Consider the following 15815-nt stretch of genomic DNA (forward strand, 5'->3'; position numbering starts at 1 on the left):
ACTCTCAAGAGTCTTCTCCAACACCACAGTTCATAACCATCAATTCTTCAGTGCTCAGCCTTCTTCACAGTCCAACTCTCACATCCATACATGAACACTGGAAAAACCATAGCCTTGACTAGACGGACCTTTGTTGGCAAAGTAATGTCACTGCTTTTGAATATGCTATCTAGGTTGGTCATAACTTTTCTCCCAAGGAGTAAGTGTCTTTAAATTTCATGGCTGCAATCACCATCTGCAGTGATTTTGGAGCCCCCCAAAATAAAGTCTGACACTGTTTCCACTGTTTCCCCATCTGTTTCCCATGAACTGATGGGACCAGATGCCATGATCTTCGTTTTCTGAACGTTGAGTTTTAAGCCAACTTTTTCACTCTCCTCTTTCACTTACCTCAAGAGGCTTTTGAGTTCCTCTTCACTTTCTGCCATAAGGGTGGTGTCATCTGCATATCTGAGGTTATTGATATTTCTCCCGGCAATCTTGATTCCAGCTTATGCTTCTTCCAGCCCAGGATTTCTCATGATGTACTCTGCATATAAGTTAAATAAACAGGATGACAATATACCGCCTTGACGTACTCCTTTTCCTATTTGGAACCAGTCTGTTGTTCCATGTCCGGTTCTAACTGTTGCTTCCTGACCTGCATATAGGTTTCTTAAGAGCCAGGTCAGGTGGTCTGGTATGCCCATCTCTTTCAGAATTGTCCACAGTTTATTGTGATCCACACAGTCAAAGGCTTTGGCATAGTCAGTAAAGCAGAAATAGATGTTTTTCTGGAACTCTTTTGCTTTTTCGATGATCTAGCGGATGTTGGCAATTTGATCTCTGGTTCCTCTGCCTTTTCTAAAACCAGCTTGAACATCTGGAAGTTCACGGTTCACGTATTGCTGAAGCCTGGCTTGGAGAATTTTGATCATTACTTTACTAGCGTGTGAGGTGAGTGCAATTGTGCAGTAGTTTGAGCATTCCTTGGCATTGCCTTTCTTTGGGATTGGAATGAAAACTCACCTTTTCCAATCCTGTGGCCACTGCTGAGTTTTCCAAATTTGCTGGCATATTGAGTCTGCACTTTTCACAGCATCATCTTTCAGGATTTGAAATAGCTCAACTGGAATTCCATCATCTCCACTAGCTTTGTTCGTAGTGATGCTTTCTAAGGCCCACTTGACTTCACATTCCAGGATGTCTGGCTCTAGGTCAGTGATCACACCATCGTGATTATCTGTGTCGTGAAGGTCTTTTTTGTACAGTTCTTCTGTGTATTTTTGCCGTCTCTTCTTAATATCTTCTGCTTCTGTTAGGTCCATACCATTTCTGTCCTTTATTGAGCCCATCTTTGCATGAAATGTTCCCTTGGTACTTCTCATTTTCTTGAAGAGATCTCTAGTCTTTCCCATTCTGTTGTTTTCCTCTATTTCTTTTCATTGATCGCTGAGGAAGGCTTTCTTATCTTCTTGCTATTCTTTGGAACTCTGCATTCAGATGCTTATATCTACTTAACAGTGTTTTAAACTTTTTAAAATTTCTTCTCCTTTTTCTTTTATTTTTTTGCTTCTGTTTTTCATGTTAAGAGACTTTCCTAAAATGTCTGATCATTGGTAGTTTGCTCAGTGTTTAATGTTTTGTTGACTGTGAGCATTCTCTATGTTAATCTGGCTGTGTAACTTTTTGGAAGAATCCCTGATATTAGAATTTAGATTGTTAGATTACTAGCATACATGGAAACCCTTTAGGGAAGCTGACGGGGGCATCTCAGCTTTCAGCACATAGAGATTCACATAATTTTAAAAATTTCAGTGTACTTTACAGCCACTCTTATTTGTGCTTAATGTTCCTTAGTCTTGAAACTGTTTTTATACTCCTTAAAGAGTAAGCCTCTGGTCTTGGATAAGAAACTGGGAAGAGCAGTTGCCCAGTAGATGGAACAGAGGAGAGGGAACGTGGGGTCCAACTGCTTCTTAAATAGCTTGGCTTTCAATTCCTCATGTGAACTGCCTGCCTTCCTCCCTGTTTTAGGATTATCTGGGGTCACCAGTTCCTAAACCTTTGGAGATGCCAGTGGTGTTGGTTTGGCCAGCCCTGCCAGTTAGTGTTTACCTTGGGGGGATTTTCTGCATCAGTGTTTGATCATCTTTCTTTGGCTTCCTAAATTGTCCCTGTTTACCCTTATTCTTCCTTTTCTTTTAGATTTGTAGTTTTGGATAGTTTTGATGTGGGGTTTAAGAAGTAAATTAACTGAGATGTATATATTTACTTATCTTTTCCTCACTTTTTTTTTTTAATTGGTTATTTGGTAGATATTTGTGACTTTGAGAAATGAAAGAATAGAATGAACATTACAGACAACGATAAATGTGTGGCCTATGTAGTCTGGCTTCAAACTAAGGCAGTTCATAGTTAGAGGAGATAGTTAAATTATCCTTTGCTAAGTAATCAATTACTATTGAAAAATAGCTTTTTGTTTAAATACCTTCACAGTTGTATGTGCTATTCATTTATCAACCACTTAGATAATGGGTTTTAAAAGTTTTTCATTTATTTCAGGGCAGATAAATATAGTAGAGTTATAAATTATTACAGAGTGCTTTCAAAACTTTAAAAATCATCAAAGTATTGATAACAAATCATAAAAATTTTAGTTATTTAAAAATGTTCATGTATCTGAGCTTGAGTGGTTCATAATCCAGGAAGTAATTTTTTAAAGTTGTTGGGTACCTACCTGAAGACTAGATATTGTACCAAGTCTTGGGGGGATTAGGAAAGGTCTCTAAGGTTAGGATGACCATATAATTTATAATCCAAACGGGGACACTTGAGTGTCGTGACTGCAGGCATTTTCTAGGGAAGTTAGAGACGGAGGAGGACACGTAACGCCTTCTGTAAGACAGTCACAGCTCAGGGTTAGTGATACGTGACAAATTAGGAGAATGTTCTAAATTGCATTGTAGGGTTTTGTGTTAAAAAGGAAAGAGGCTTTTTTAAATTGGTGACTTTTAGTTTTCCTGCAGAGTTGATTCAGAGGTATTGATATGCGTAGGCTTGGATATATAGCTCCTTATTTTGTATTTCAGTTTGTGGGTTGTTTTTCTGCTTAGTGAATTGTTATATTTTTTTCTTAGTGAATTATTTAGCTTTCTTTCCAATTTCTTTTCACATTGTGTTTCTGTTTTCCTTGGAGGATGTATCCAGTAAATTATTTTCATACTTTCCGCATTTTCCCTTCTGAAACATTTTCTTGGTTTCAGTCTTTTTAAATATAATTTCTTTTTTGGTTGATCTGTGTACTTCAGTGTATATTTGACTTCTTGGTATATTTAAACTAGTGAAAGAATAGATTGAATGCTAAAATGGAGATACAATGGAAGTACATTTATAAGGGCATTAGAATTCCTTTGAGGCTGTAATGAAACTCATGCAGATCCTATTGTGATAGATGGTTTAGTTTAGATTTAATTGCACTTGAATTTGTTTGGTTTTATATATTTAAAGGTATTTAATATTTAAAACTGTATGATAACCTTGTTTGAAATGGGTAGTAATATAAAGGATCTTAATTAATTTTAGTCTCAGCTTATTTTTATAAAAAGGAAACTTGATAAAAAATATTTGTCTTATTGTAAAGTATAATATCAGTCTGAATTTTATAGAGGTTTTTTTCCTGCCTCAGAATTGATAGAACTTTGCTAATTATAAAATTTAACATATCTAAAATATGGTCCATCACGAGTAGATATTTAGTACATTTTCATTGAAATGGGAAAATGAATTTTATAGCTCAGAATAAATTGCACTGAAATAAAAATAAAAACACATGACAACATAACTAAGTTATTTTTATTTATTTTTTTCCCTTGTGATAGAACAAGTAAGAAATTTGCGACAAAGCACTATTGCCAAGCGTTCAAATGCAGCACCTTTAAATAGCACAAAAAAGGCATCTGGGAAGACTGTGTCTGCCCCTAAAGTAGGCGTGAAACAACCAGAAAGGTGTCAGATTAAAGAAGAAGCTGGTATATCACCGAAATCAGAACACCAAAAAGAGAGCAGAAAGAGCAACCGACACAGTGGACAGGTTGAAGCAGCAGTTTCATCTTGTCTTGAAATGAAGGATGAAGCTGGATTAGATTCTGAGCAGAAGTGTAATAATCAGGGAGAAGCAAATGTGCCATCTCATGAGTTAAATTCTCCACTCCTTTCAGAGACTTGTATTAATATTGAAAAAAAGAAAAGTGAAACTCTGGAATGTAAAACCAAGTCTGTTAGCCCATTATTTAAGTTTTCAGATAAAGAAGAAGATGAACGAAACGATTCCATTTCAGGTAAAATGGATGAGACTATTGTTGAAGAAATGAAGGCAGAAGAAGTTGAACAAGAATCAAAGGTGACAGTTAAATTACCCCACAAAGATGACAATGTCATTAAGGAACCTGCATCTTGTGATGCTTTCTCTGACAGTTCTGCTTGTACAAACCCAAACAAGACAGAAAAGAACTTTGTCAGTTTGTCTGGTTCTGTGGATAAAGTAAATGAATGTAGTTTGGAATTGCAGGATAGCATGGAAGTTGCTGTTAAAGCTAAGAACTCCCCTCTATTTCAAAGAAATGAAATAGAAATGGCTTATTGTAAAGGTACAGAGTCTAATGATAAGCAATTGGAGGGCACCAGATTTAATAAATCAAACTTGGAGGTGGTTAATACTGGTGCTTTTGAACCAGAAAGTAATACTTTAGAAAATGCTATTTGTGATGCACCTGACCAAAATTCAGAACAGTTGAATATTGTTGAAGATATTAAAATGGAGTTTCATGAAACAGCAACCCTTCAGGATGATAGAGATAGTCAGTCAAGTAGTGTTTCTTCTTTAGAATCAAAAAACATAAAATCGAAACATAAAAAACCTGTAATTCATCCTAAGCAAACCTTGACCACAGATACTCAGAAAAAAGTTGCTACAGCAAAGCATGAATTAATGCATAACAAAACTAAAGCTAATGTCAAAAGTGTGAAGCGGAATGCTGATGAATCAGAATCTAAGCAGAATTTTCATAGGCCAGTCAAAGTGAGAAAAAAACAAGTTGATAAGGATTCAAAGATTCAGAGTTGCATTTCTGGGGTTAAATCTGTGAAAAATCAAACTCATTCTATATTCAAAAAAACATCACAGGATCAAAATTTAGTACAGATTTCCAAACCCTTAACTCATTCTATGAGTGATAAACCTCATGGTCACCCTAGTTGCTCTAAAGAACCTCACCATTCTGTACAAACTGGACACTCATTGCAGGCCAGTCAGAAACAGTGCCATAAGCCCCAGCAGCCGACCCTAGCCGCGAGAACCAATAGTCACGCGAAGGAAGAGCTGGAGCATGCAGGTGGTGGAGAACATTTAAAGGAAGAAGAAAAATTGAAATTAAAAAAACCTGAGAAGAATCTACAACCCCGCCAAAGAAGAAGCAGCAAAAGTTTTTCTTTGGATGAGCCACCGTTGTTCATTCCAGACAACATAGCTACTGTAAAAAGGGAAGGCTTAGATCATAGTTCTTCATTCGAATGCAAATATATCTGGACTCCCAGCAAGCAGTGTGGGTTTTGCAAAAAACCACATGGCAACAGGTGTGTGTGTGTGTGTGTGTATGTATGTATGTGATATGTATATTAAAGAGAAATTGCTATTTTTTAGAGTGAGATTAGTGGGAGAACTTTTTATAGAAAGATGATTTAATATGCAAAGACTTTTGCAAAAACAAAACCCCCCCCTCAGTCCTGGATGATAGAAAGATGGAGCCACTGTTCAGTATTCTAGAACACTTTAAAATACATAGTCTGACCAAAAACTGATATATATGGAATTGTTTTGTCATTGTAATCAGTTAGACTGTAACTTAGTCATTGCATCTTAAAAAAAAATCAGAAAATTTTTATAGTGCTTTGGGCCTGTAAGTTATATGTTATTTTGTTTGGCTTGAAAAGAATTAGTAATAAAATGTGAAGGGCATAATGGAAATTTTATATATATATACACACATACACTTTTGTTTGTTTATTTTTAATGAAGCAGTTACTCTGACTTAATACTGCTACTTTATAACTATCAAACTTGACTTTAGAATGAAATTTGATAGCTAAAACAACTATTAAATTACCCAGGGGGATTTTGTATGTAACATGGGATGGAGTGAAACATATATTTTGTTTTTTGCTATTTTAGTGATTTGGATTTCCTGTGAATTCTCCTCTTTTAGGAGGTGATTTTATACTGCTGCCCTTGACATTCTTTCCACAGGACTCAGTGTTACCCCTAGTTTTATGACACTGCCATCCTCTCCGCTTCCCCTCTGCCCCCTCCCCACCCCCCCTGTATTTTTTATTTGCTAGCTTTTTCAGAAAAAGAGAACAAGAGATGAAGTGGAGTTTTCAGCTACAAGATTATCCTGTTCAAGTGTTGAGATTGCTGTTGGAACTTCTAACAACATTGATATAATAAAAGAACATTATAACTTACACACTGTAATATTATCTTTACTCATGAAAGTGAATGTTAGTATGAAAATGAAACTCTTTAGGGAGGGACAGTTTAGTGCAGTGTGCTGTACTACATTATTTGATGTGGAAGATGGTGGTTGGGAGTTGCTGGGGCTGTTCTGTAAAAAATAACTTTTATATCAAGTTCCTTCATTTGTGATTCAGCCTGTAGCCTATTTTTAGTGTCAGCGGTTACTTTATAACAGCATATTCCCAGTTTTTAAAACTTCTGACTTATTTGAATATAGTGCTACATTTGCCCTCACTTTTGTGCTCTTTATGCTTTTTTGTTTGCTTGTTTAAAATACCTTATTAAAATATTCTAAAGTGGGCTTAAGAGAATTAAGGGCTGGATGGTCCTTATGTATTTTAGAAGACCTTGTTTCTTTGCAAGCATCTTCTAAAAATGATCACACTGACGTGTTGTCAGAGTAATCAGATAGAAGCCTTAAAGTGAATGAGTTTCTGCATGAAACTTTGGCCTAGAGTTGGAAGCCATGGTATAAAGTAGCTTTTTTGAGATAACTTCTGTTATGATGGCCTGGTCCTCAGGAGTTTGCCCAGGCTTTTGAATGAAGACTGTCACTTCACCAACATCAGTTATTTTCCTAATACGAAGATTTAGTGTTAAGTCTCATTGTTCTTTTACCTAAAGCTGCCTTTTGAATCTACCCTATAAAACCTAGAATTTCTTTGTCTCCATCTGGAAAATGACCTAATATTCTAATATTAGATGTGTAGGGATTTTGAGTTTACCCTATGTAATTGAAATGAATATTATAATATTGGAAAATCAATTTTGGAAGCAACATTTCTCATTACTTCAATTATGTGAATAAAAAAGCTTAAGTTATTGGTTGTTTTTTTCTTTACATGTTAATTAGCCTTCACTACTTTGATGCGTTCTGCTTGTATACACTGAGGTTACTCAAAAAAATGCAACTGCCATGCAGCATGTAATTTTCCTAGTTTAATCCATGTGTAAGTACATGAATTTATTAGGAAGGACATATGTGGAAATAATTTTCATCCATTTCTTTCATCTCATGTACTAGCTACATTCAGTAAAAACTATTTGTTAATGTGACTTTTTTTTTTTAGCACTTGTGATATATTTATTCCTATAAACGTTATTTTATTACTTCAGCATTTTATATATAATACAACTGAGGTTAGCTTCATGTTTATGCTTCCATTTGGAAATTATATTTTTAAATACAGATTTGTTCATTGCGTGGCCAAATGTAATATTTGACCTTAAGAAACTTCTGTACATGTCCTAAAGGCAGTAAGCATCGACTGCCTTACGGTTTACTCTTCATCCTGTTTCAGCTTCCATTTATTTTCCGGATTCTCCTTACAGCTAAGGCATATTCATTATTGTAAAAACCAGACTATTTAATCGTTTTTTTTAAAGTTACCTTTAAACTTCTTTTTAAACATAAACTGGTTGGCATTTTGGAAGGAAGAAATCTTAGTCTTTTCACAATAGCTATGTTGTAGTTTCTAGTATTCCCTCCCTCTCCAAGTGACATTTGCATCTTCAGTTTGTATTACACTTTCTTGTCCAGTTTTAAAAGATTAGTTCATTGGATGAAATTTAGAAACAAAAAAGTCTACTTAGCATAATTGAGTCATAGCTTTAAGCAAGAAACCTTTTTCTTAAAAATGGAAATTTTCTCTTAGTGATTCTGGTTTTTCTCAGGAGTTTACAGGTTTGATAGATAAATATTTTTCTCTGCAGATTAGATTGTTAGTGACAACAACAATAATTTAGTGTTTATGTGGAAATCATTTTATCCTAGGGAAGAGTGAGTACATGTACATTCACAGTAATACAGTCTCAATTACTTTTATATCTAGAACCTGATGGCTCATCTTAAAATATCTCTGTTGTTTGTGACTTTTTAAGAACAGGAATTCTCAACGTTGCCTTTGTGGTTTGCTCTGAAGAAACATGGAAATTTTCTAAGAATATGTTTTAATTTGTGCCAAAAAGATTAGAATTAGGATTACATTTTAAACTGTTTAAATTATAATAGGATTTAAAATTTTGTGTATGAACATATAACAGTAGTAGAACACAACAGATATTTTTAAAGTTTTCCATTTAACTGATTTCATGCTGACTTGGTCCAATTAATTCAGAGCTAAACTTCACATGTTAATTGTTTTTGGTGAAATATTTAACACCCAGGTTATAGTCTTCTTTGAGTGATTTTGCCTGTTGGTGATGAGAATTTCAAGGACAGAGCAGAAAGTAGGAGAGTATGTTCACTATTTGATCCATATTCCATTTTTAAGCCATGAGAAATATGAAAAGGGAAGACAATGTATCTTCTCTTTTTTGAAAAGCCATTTAAAAAAATATATATATGGTTATAAAGTTTGTAATACTGCTAATTATTTCCTTTTTTGAAATTCTCCAGTTTCATTTTCAAGTCAATTACATTTTCCCTTAGGACATGGTAATAATATTCATCAGTGTAATTTTTTGGTTTTTCAGAATTATATTTAAGTATATTACTTACATAAAATATAAATCATTAAGATTACATCTGTGGTTGGCACTATAGTTTTGAGATTTGTTTTTCAGAGCTTCTCAAGTTCGAGGAGGTATTTCCAGAATAAACTTGGGGTATGGTGATATAGTGAATACTTTCTACATAATAAAGTGACTCTTCCCTGGTCAAATAAAGATTTGAAATTTCCTAATATGTGCTTTATTGTTTGTTAGTTAGGTTTGGATTTGGGACAAAATCATAGCCATGGTCATAGTTGAAACTATTCCAGGCTTGCTTTGAAGAAATTGTTAATATATCTGTGATGGGGAACACATTAGCTTTCCTTCAGTATTTCAAAAGAATCAACCTAGGTAGTTATTTTCAAGAAATGGGAGTTCTTACAACTTTGCAGTCTGAAATAGAAGAACTTTTCTATTTTTTAAGCTTTGTATTTTTCTGTTGGCTATATGATCTGTATCAATGAAACATTCAATAGACCTATCTAAAATCTTCCACGCCTAGAAACCATTTCTATCTTGCAGACAAATACCACATTGTTAGAAAGTTTTCTCATTAGGGCTATGAATCCAAAATATTCTGTATTTTTACTTAAAGCATGAGTTTTGTTTTTTTAATTTGTGTTTTTCAGTGATTTTTTTTTTTTTTTTTAATGAACCATGGAAGAAATGGTGACTTAACCCTAAAAAGCTAGCATAAGTATCACCACTTCAAGAATGGTGAATTACAGACATGAAAAAACAAAGTTTCCTTAGTGCACAGCAGTGGTTGGTCCACAATATAGACAAGGGCACACGAGATGGAAGAGTGGAGTGGTCTGCAGTCAGGGACTTGATTTCAAGATATCCTGCAAGGTTTGAAACTCAGGCTCTGAATTTTATAGTCTGAGTTAAAATAGGACCTCTGATTATATTTAGAGAGAGTAGGCTATATCACCCAGTATATTACCTTTAGCATCTTACTGGACAATATTTTAAAAGGAGTTTACACTGGCATCTGTTGCCACCAGCTGCTTTATTTTACCATTTCAGTTTGTACTCGTGGATTATGGTTTAATATGCAAGTCTACTGTGTTTCAAGTGTCTGTAATTATATGTTTGTAGGGCTTTTGTACGGAGAAGGCAGTGGCACTCCACTCTAGTACTCTTGCCTGGAAAATCCCATGGACAGAGGAGCCTGGTAGGCTGCAGTCCATGAGGTCACCAAGAGTCAGACACGACTGAGCGACTTCACTTTGACTTTTCACTTTCATGCATTGGAGAAAGAAATGGCAACCCACTCCAGTATTCTTGCCTGGAGAATCTCAGGAATGGGGGAGCCTGGTGGGCTGCCGTCTATGGGGTCACACACGACTGAAGTGACTTAGCAGCAGCAGCAGCAGGGCTTTTGTAAATAGGCATTTGATCTAATATAACCTCTTCTATGATTAATTAAGTACAGTAACAAAGTTTTGTCATTGGTGGTGGCACTATTCTTATCAAAATCAGCACAAAGTTTTTAGATCATTAAAGAACGTATTTAAATTCTCCTAAACCTTTCAGATATACCATGAATTACTAACCTGAAGAAGAAAAAAAGAAAATTAGTTAAACATAATTAAGTGAGCTTTTGTCGTTGTCTTAACAGTGGGTTGAGAAGTATGTGAAAAAGATAATTTCACCTTCAAATTGCTGTTTATACATCTGTTTTGCTATTTTATTCTAAAGTAATTCCAGATATTCTAAGTTAAAAAAGCAAACTTTTTAGAGTGGTAAATATGCCCTTAGTCTTTAATTGGCTAGTGAAATTATTTGTTAGATAAAATGCAGTAAAGAGGAACTACAAGGAGACTGTTTGGAAATTAAAGAAAACTCAGCCTGAAGAGTAATATCTTCATGTTGATAGTTGGTCATTATTTGGGAAAACAGGTTTATTATCTGAGGTACAAGGTCAAGTAGTAAGCTCACACTCAAAAGTATGTAAAAAATTCTTAAGCTAAATCAGTCTGACATGATGAACCAGAATATTTTGAGCTCTAAGAATAGTTATATAGTTAAGGTGGTTAATAAGGAACAGTCAGTGAGGCTCAGTTAGTTTTTGAGTTGCATTTTTGTTGCATCTGGTTTTTCTTTTTGTCACTTAAATTAGTTGGGTAAGTGACTCCAATTTTATGTATAAATTCAGGTCTATGTGGTAAATGTAACTTGGATAGGTTGAATGTCAAAGCTTATCACTCTTCTCAGTGGAGAAATACCCTTATTCTATATGTTAATTATTCCATACAGTATGCAGACAGACCAGTTGCCCTTTGTTTTTATCTTTATGTGCTCCACCAACCTTCCCCCCCTACCTCCCCCCCAGTATTTTCTCACTTACATTAGAGGGGAAATACTGACTTCTTTAAAAAGTTTCATTTTCATACAATATTCTTTTCTTGGAGAACTTGGACACTGTTGAACTGATAGAATGTGTAAGGACAGAAAACATGCACAATACCACAATACAAAAAATTCAATTTAGGCTCACTTGGCATTGGTTTTTTAGAAAATGTATCAAATCAGAGTGTTCTTTTTTCTTTCCAGGTTTATGGTTGGCTGTGGGAGATGTGATGACTGGTTTCATGGTGATTGTGTTGGGTTAAGTCTTTCTCAAGCACAGCAAATGGGAGAGGAAGACAAAGAATATGTGTGTGTAAAATGTTGTGCTGAAGAAGATAAAAAGACTGAAATAGCTGATCCAGATATTTTGAGAAACCAGGCTAAAGTTGAAATCCATAGTGAAGATAAAGCAATGGAATATGAAAAGCTTGGGTTACCAAAGCACACTACAACAAATGATAAAACCAAGTATGTAGATGATACAGTGAAGCACAAGGTCAAAATTTTAAAACGGGTGAGCTCATTACGCATTCTTTTTATTTAAGAACTTGTGTAGACTGAGAATTTGAAATTTTTTAGATTTCACTGTAGTGTACATTTTCACATTTATTTTTCCACAAAAATGAAGGTTTGCTTAAAATGTTTTGTTAGTTTTGGTGAAACCAGTTAGTGACATCTTTGAAATAGGCAGATTTATTCCTTAAGTCTTTGGTATTTGGATTTTCAATGGTAGAATGTGTATGTGATCTTGTGGGGCTAGATATAAATTGTGCTTACTGAGAAGTTTTTCTAAAAAGCTTTTCAGTCCATAAATATCTGTGAATCCTTAAAACCACATTTGGAATTATTATTTTCAAGTGCAAGAGTTCTCTCTGTAAGGAAATGTAATCTTAATTCTTTTGATTTTTGTTCCCAGTATTTGCTTGGAAGCCTTACTTCATAATTTCTCCCTTATAATGTTGTGCCTTAAAAAGTTAGTTTCCCCTCATCTTTCATTTTCAACTACTGTATTTTCTAAAGAGGGAGAGGGTGGGAAGATTTGGGAGAATGGCAATGAAACATGTAAAATATCATGTAGGAAACAAGTTGCCAGTCCAGGTTCGATGCACGATGCTGGATGCTTGGGGCTGGTGCACTAGGACGGCCCAGAGGGATGGTATGGGGAGGGAGGAGGGAGGAGGGTTCGGGATGGGGAACACATGTATACCTGTGGTGGATTCATTTTGATATTTGGCAAAACTAATACAATTATGTAAAGTTTAAAAATAAAATTAGAAAAAAAAAGTTTTAAGATATTTAGTCAATTACAGGAGAAGTGTATAAAGGACACAGCCTTTTATCTAATTAAGTTTTATTTTCCTTGTCTACCTTTTTTATACTATGATTTCTTGTAAGTGGCTCTAGGGAGGAAACACTGGTAACAAACATATATGGATGGTCAAATATAATAATTCCAAGATACAGTGAACACAAGTTATAGAGTTGGAAGGAGCCTTGGAAATTTTTTAGTCTGACCATTCAGATTAAAGAACATAGGCATGTTTTCTCTAAAACTTTCTTACTTACAAATGCAGTTTTTCCAGACATTCCTTATGTGACAAATCTGGATTAAATTCCAGTTTGCCAAATCCTTGTGGCATCCAACATTTTCTGTCTACCAAGACTTTCTGAGAATTAGATTATGTCCTCCTAATATTTACTATTTTTCTGTTGATTTGATTAGCACCAAAGTAATGGATAATATAGAACTGAGTGCTGTCGCAGATGGTTCATAGCAAGCCTTTGGGAAGGTTCTTTTAATGTTTAATCATCATTTCTTGGGTACAGTTTCTTGGCCACTCAGAAATATAACATTGTTTTGTCATAGAAAACCTCCATCTTGTCTAAAAAGACATTATAAAGCATTAACACTGAGTGTTTTAAGAACCCTCTAGCCAGTCTTACCAGATACGGAATTGAGGTTAGTCTGATTTCATAAGTAAATACATGAATGAAGTGATTACTGCTTCCTTTTCTTTTTCATGTTGAATTGTTGAATCTTCTTTGAACTACTCTGAGTTTAGTTTATGGAATATGCTTTTAAAAGATCACTTCTTATGATTTTATATTGAACTATTTATTGAGTTCCTATTGTGTGCCAAGCATGATACCAGATTTGAGTATGTATCACTGATTGAAATATGTTCCTGCTCTCAACTCTAGTTGGAGAGGTAGAAAATAAGTAAATAAAAAAGAGGATTCCCTGTCCAGAGAAAATCAGTGTTTTTTTTTGTATATATTGTCTTCCTAAAAACTATAATTTTATTGCTATACATAATGTTCTTATTAATATGATATTACTTGTTTCCAAGGGTCTCCAAATTCTGGTTTCATTTGTAGTTCTTTGTGGGTTATAATTGTAGCTACACTGAACATTTGATACTTTTATAGGTAAATATGACTTTGTTCTAGATAGTAGTAAAGAAAAATATAGATAATTGATATCTTTACAATTTCTCCCTGCCATTCTTTTTTTTCATATCCACATCTGACAAACGGAAATCTTATATCTAATTTTCTTTCTAGTACAATTATTGGGAATATAATCTCAGTGTTTTTAGGTTCCCTTTTATAGACTACTGTGTGTTCTGCAGAAAATAGGTGCTTAACAGGTGGGTTTTGGAAGAAAGGATGAAGGTCCTTCTTGCTGTTGAGAGTTATGTGTATCTTCACAGAACAGTTACTGGGCCAAAGACTGGGGCATGATCTTAAAAAGTTGTCATGCTAATTAGGTTTAATTTGTTTCATCTACATACTTATGAAGGTTGCTTTGTATTTTAAAGGTAGTTTAGTAGTTTTCATTCTAATGAATTAAATACTATTTTTCCTAGGAATCTGGTGAAGGCAAAAACTCATCAGACTGTAGGGATAGTGAAATTAAAAAATGGCAGCTAGCACCTTTTCGAAAGATGGGACAACCAGTGTTACCTCGGAGATCCTCAGAAGAAAAAAGTGAAAAAATGACAAAAGAGTCTACAACCGTTATTTGCACAGGAGAAAAAGCTTCAAAACCAGGTAATAAGAACAGTAGAAATTATTGTATACTAATGTTTTTATATTTTAATGGCAAGAAAAATAGTTTAGGTGATTGACTTTACTTGAAATAAGACATTATTGTTTGGAATTCTTGGGAAGTACTAACAACCTCAGTAAGATTTAAATACTAATGGGAAATTACAGATAATAGGGAGATAAATAAAATAATAGGGAGACAAAAAAAATTAGAGAATTTAGGCACTGAGGAAAAACTTGAATAATGGAATAGAGAGTCAAGGTCAAGGGGAATGGGAGGAATTTGTTTCAAAGAAAATGGAGGCAGTGGGATCTGAAGGAATGCAGAATTGTTTTGGAGGCAGGAATCCACAGAGGGCACTGCTGAGCTGAAGGCTTTGAAGTGGAAGCAGTCTGCATTTGAAGAGCAAGAAGGTCCCTGTGGAATGGTTAGAATGTTACAAATACATGAGGGATAGAATGGTGGCAGAAGGTGAGTTGAGAGAAAATTATGTAGAAACTCTGAGGCCATGACAGGAGTTTATTGTTTATTCTGAATAGAGTGGGGAGCCTTTAGAGGAATTTATTATAGGGAATGCTGGTTCACTGTTTTTTTTGTGGAGGCTGGACTGTCAGGAAATAGGAGAGAAGGAGAGTAGACTGGTTAGGAGTCTACCAGGATCTATGAGAAAGGATGGTAGCCTGAAACAGCACAGTAAGGGTGGTGAAGGTGGTCAGGTTCAGATACGTTTTATAGTAGACTTGGTAGAACTTGGTGACAGGTTAGATGTAGGTAGGTGAAAGAAAAAAGAGTCTTAGCAGATGATTAGATCAGTGTTGGTGTTCTTTGTGGAGATGAGAGAGATTTGGGGAGGAAAAATTGAAAAATTATGTTTTGGGTATTTTGAAATACTTCCTAAGAGACCCATAAGGAGATACTTAGAGTAAATCTTTGGCTGATGAGTCTGGATTTTGGGCCATGCAGTATAAATTTGGGATTTAATGGTGCTTAGTTGTTACTTTAAAGCATGCACTTAAATGTGAAGAGCTACGTAGCGAGTTTGAGGATGAAGGAACAGAAGCAGAAGCCTCGGGGCATGTCAGCATTTAGAACTTGGGCAGGAGAGAGGCTCCAGCAGAGGAGATCAAGAGATGGCCTTTGATGTAAGAGAACTGAGAGACCAGGGCGACCTGGAGGCCAGGTTAAGTTCTGAGAAGAAAGTAATGATCAACTGTCAGATGCAGTCTTGATAGCTATTTGGGCTTCCCTCATACCTCAGTTGGTAAAGAGTCTGCCTGCAATGCAGGAGACCTGGGTTCGATTCCTGGGTTGGGAAGATCCCTTGTAGAAGGAAATGGCAACCCATTCCAGTATTCTTGCCTG

The 15815-nt window shown here is 35.1% G+C and overlaps 1 protein-coding gene across 3 annotated transcripts in view; it reads left to right on the plus strand.

The window, feature by feature from the left end:
• PHF3 (PHD finger protein 3) overlaps positions 1 to 15815 on the plus strand; it is an 83072-nt gene that overhangs the window by 47314 nt on the left and 19943 nt on the right. For all 3 annotated transcript variants that reach the window (XM_010840807.1, XM_010840805.1, XM_010840806.1), the window contains 3 exons: positions 3861 to 5613; positions 11606 to 11915; positions 14272 to 14455. In XM_010840807.1, the coding sequence (XP_010839109.1) occupies positions 3861 to 5613; positions 11606 to 11915; positions 14272 to 14455 (2247 nt within the window). The remainder of the gene's footprint in view (positions 1 to 3860; positions 5614 to 11605; positions 11916 to 14271; positions 14456 to 15815) is intronic.

Source organism: Bison bison, unplaced genomic scaffold, assembly GCF_000754665.1.
Source record: "Bison bison bison isolate TAMUID 2011002044 unplaced genomic scaffold, Bison_UMD1.0 scf7180017864147, whole genome shotgun sequence".
NCBI classification, from domain to species: Eukaryota; Metazoa; Chordata; class Mammalia; order Artiodactyla; family Bovidae; genus Bison; species Bison bison.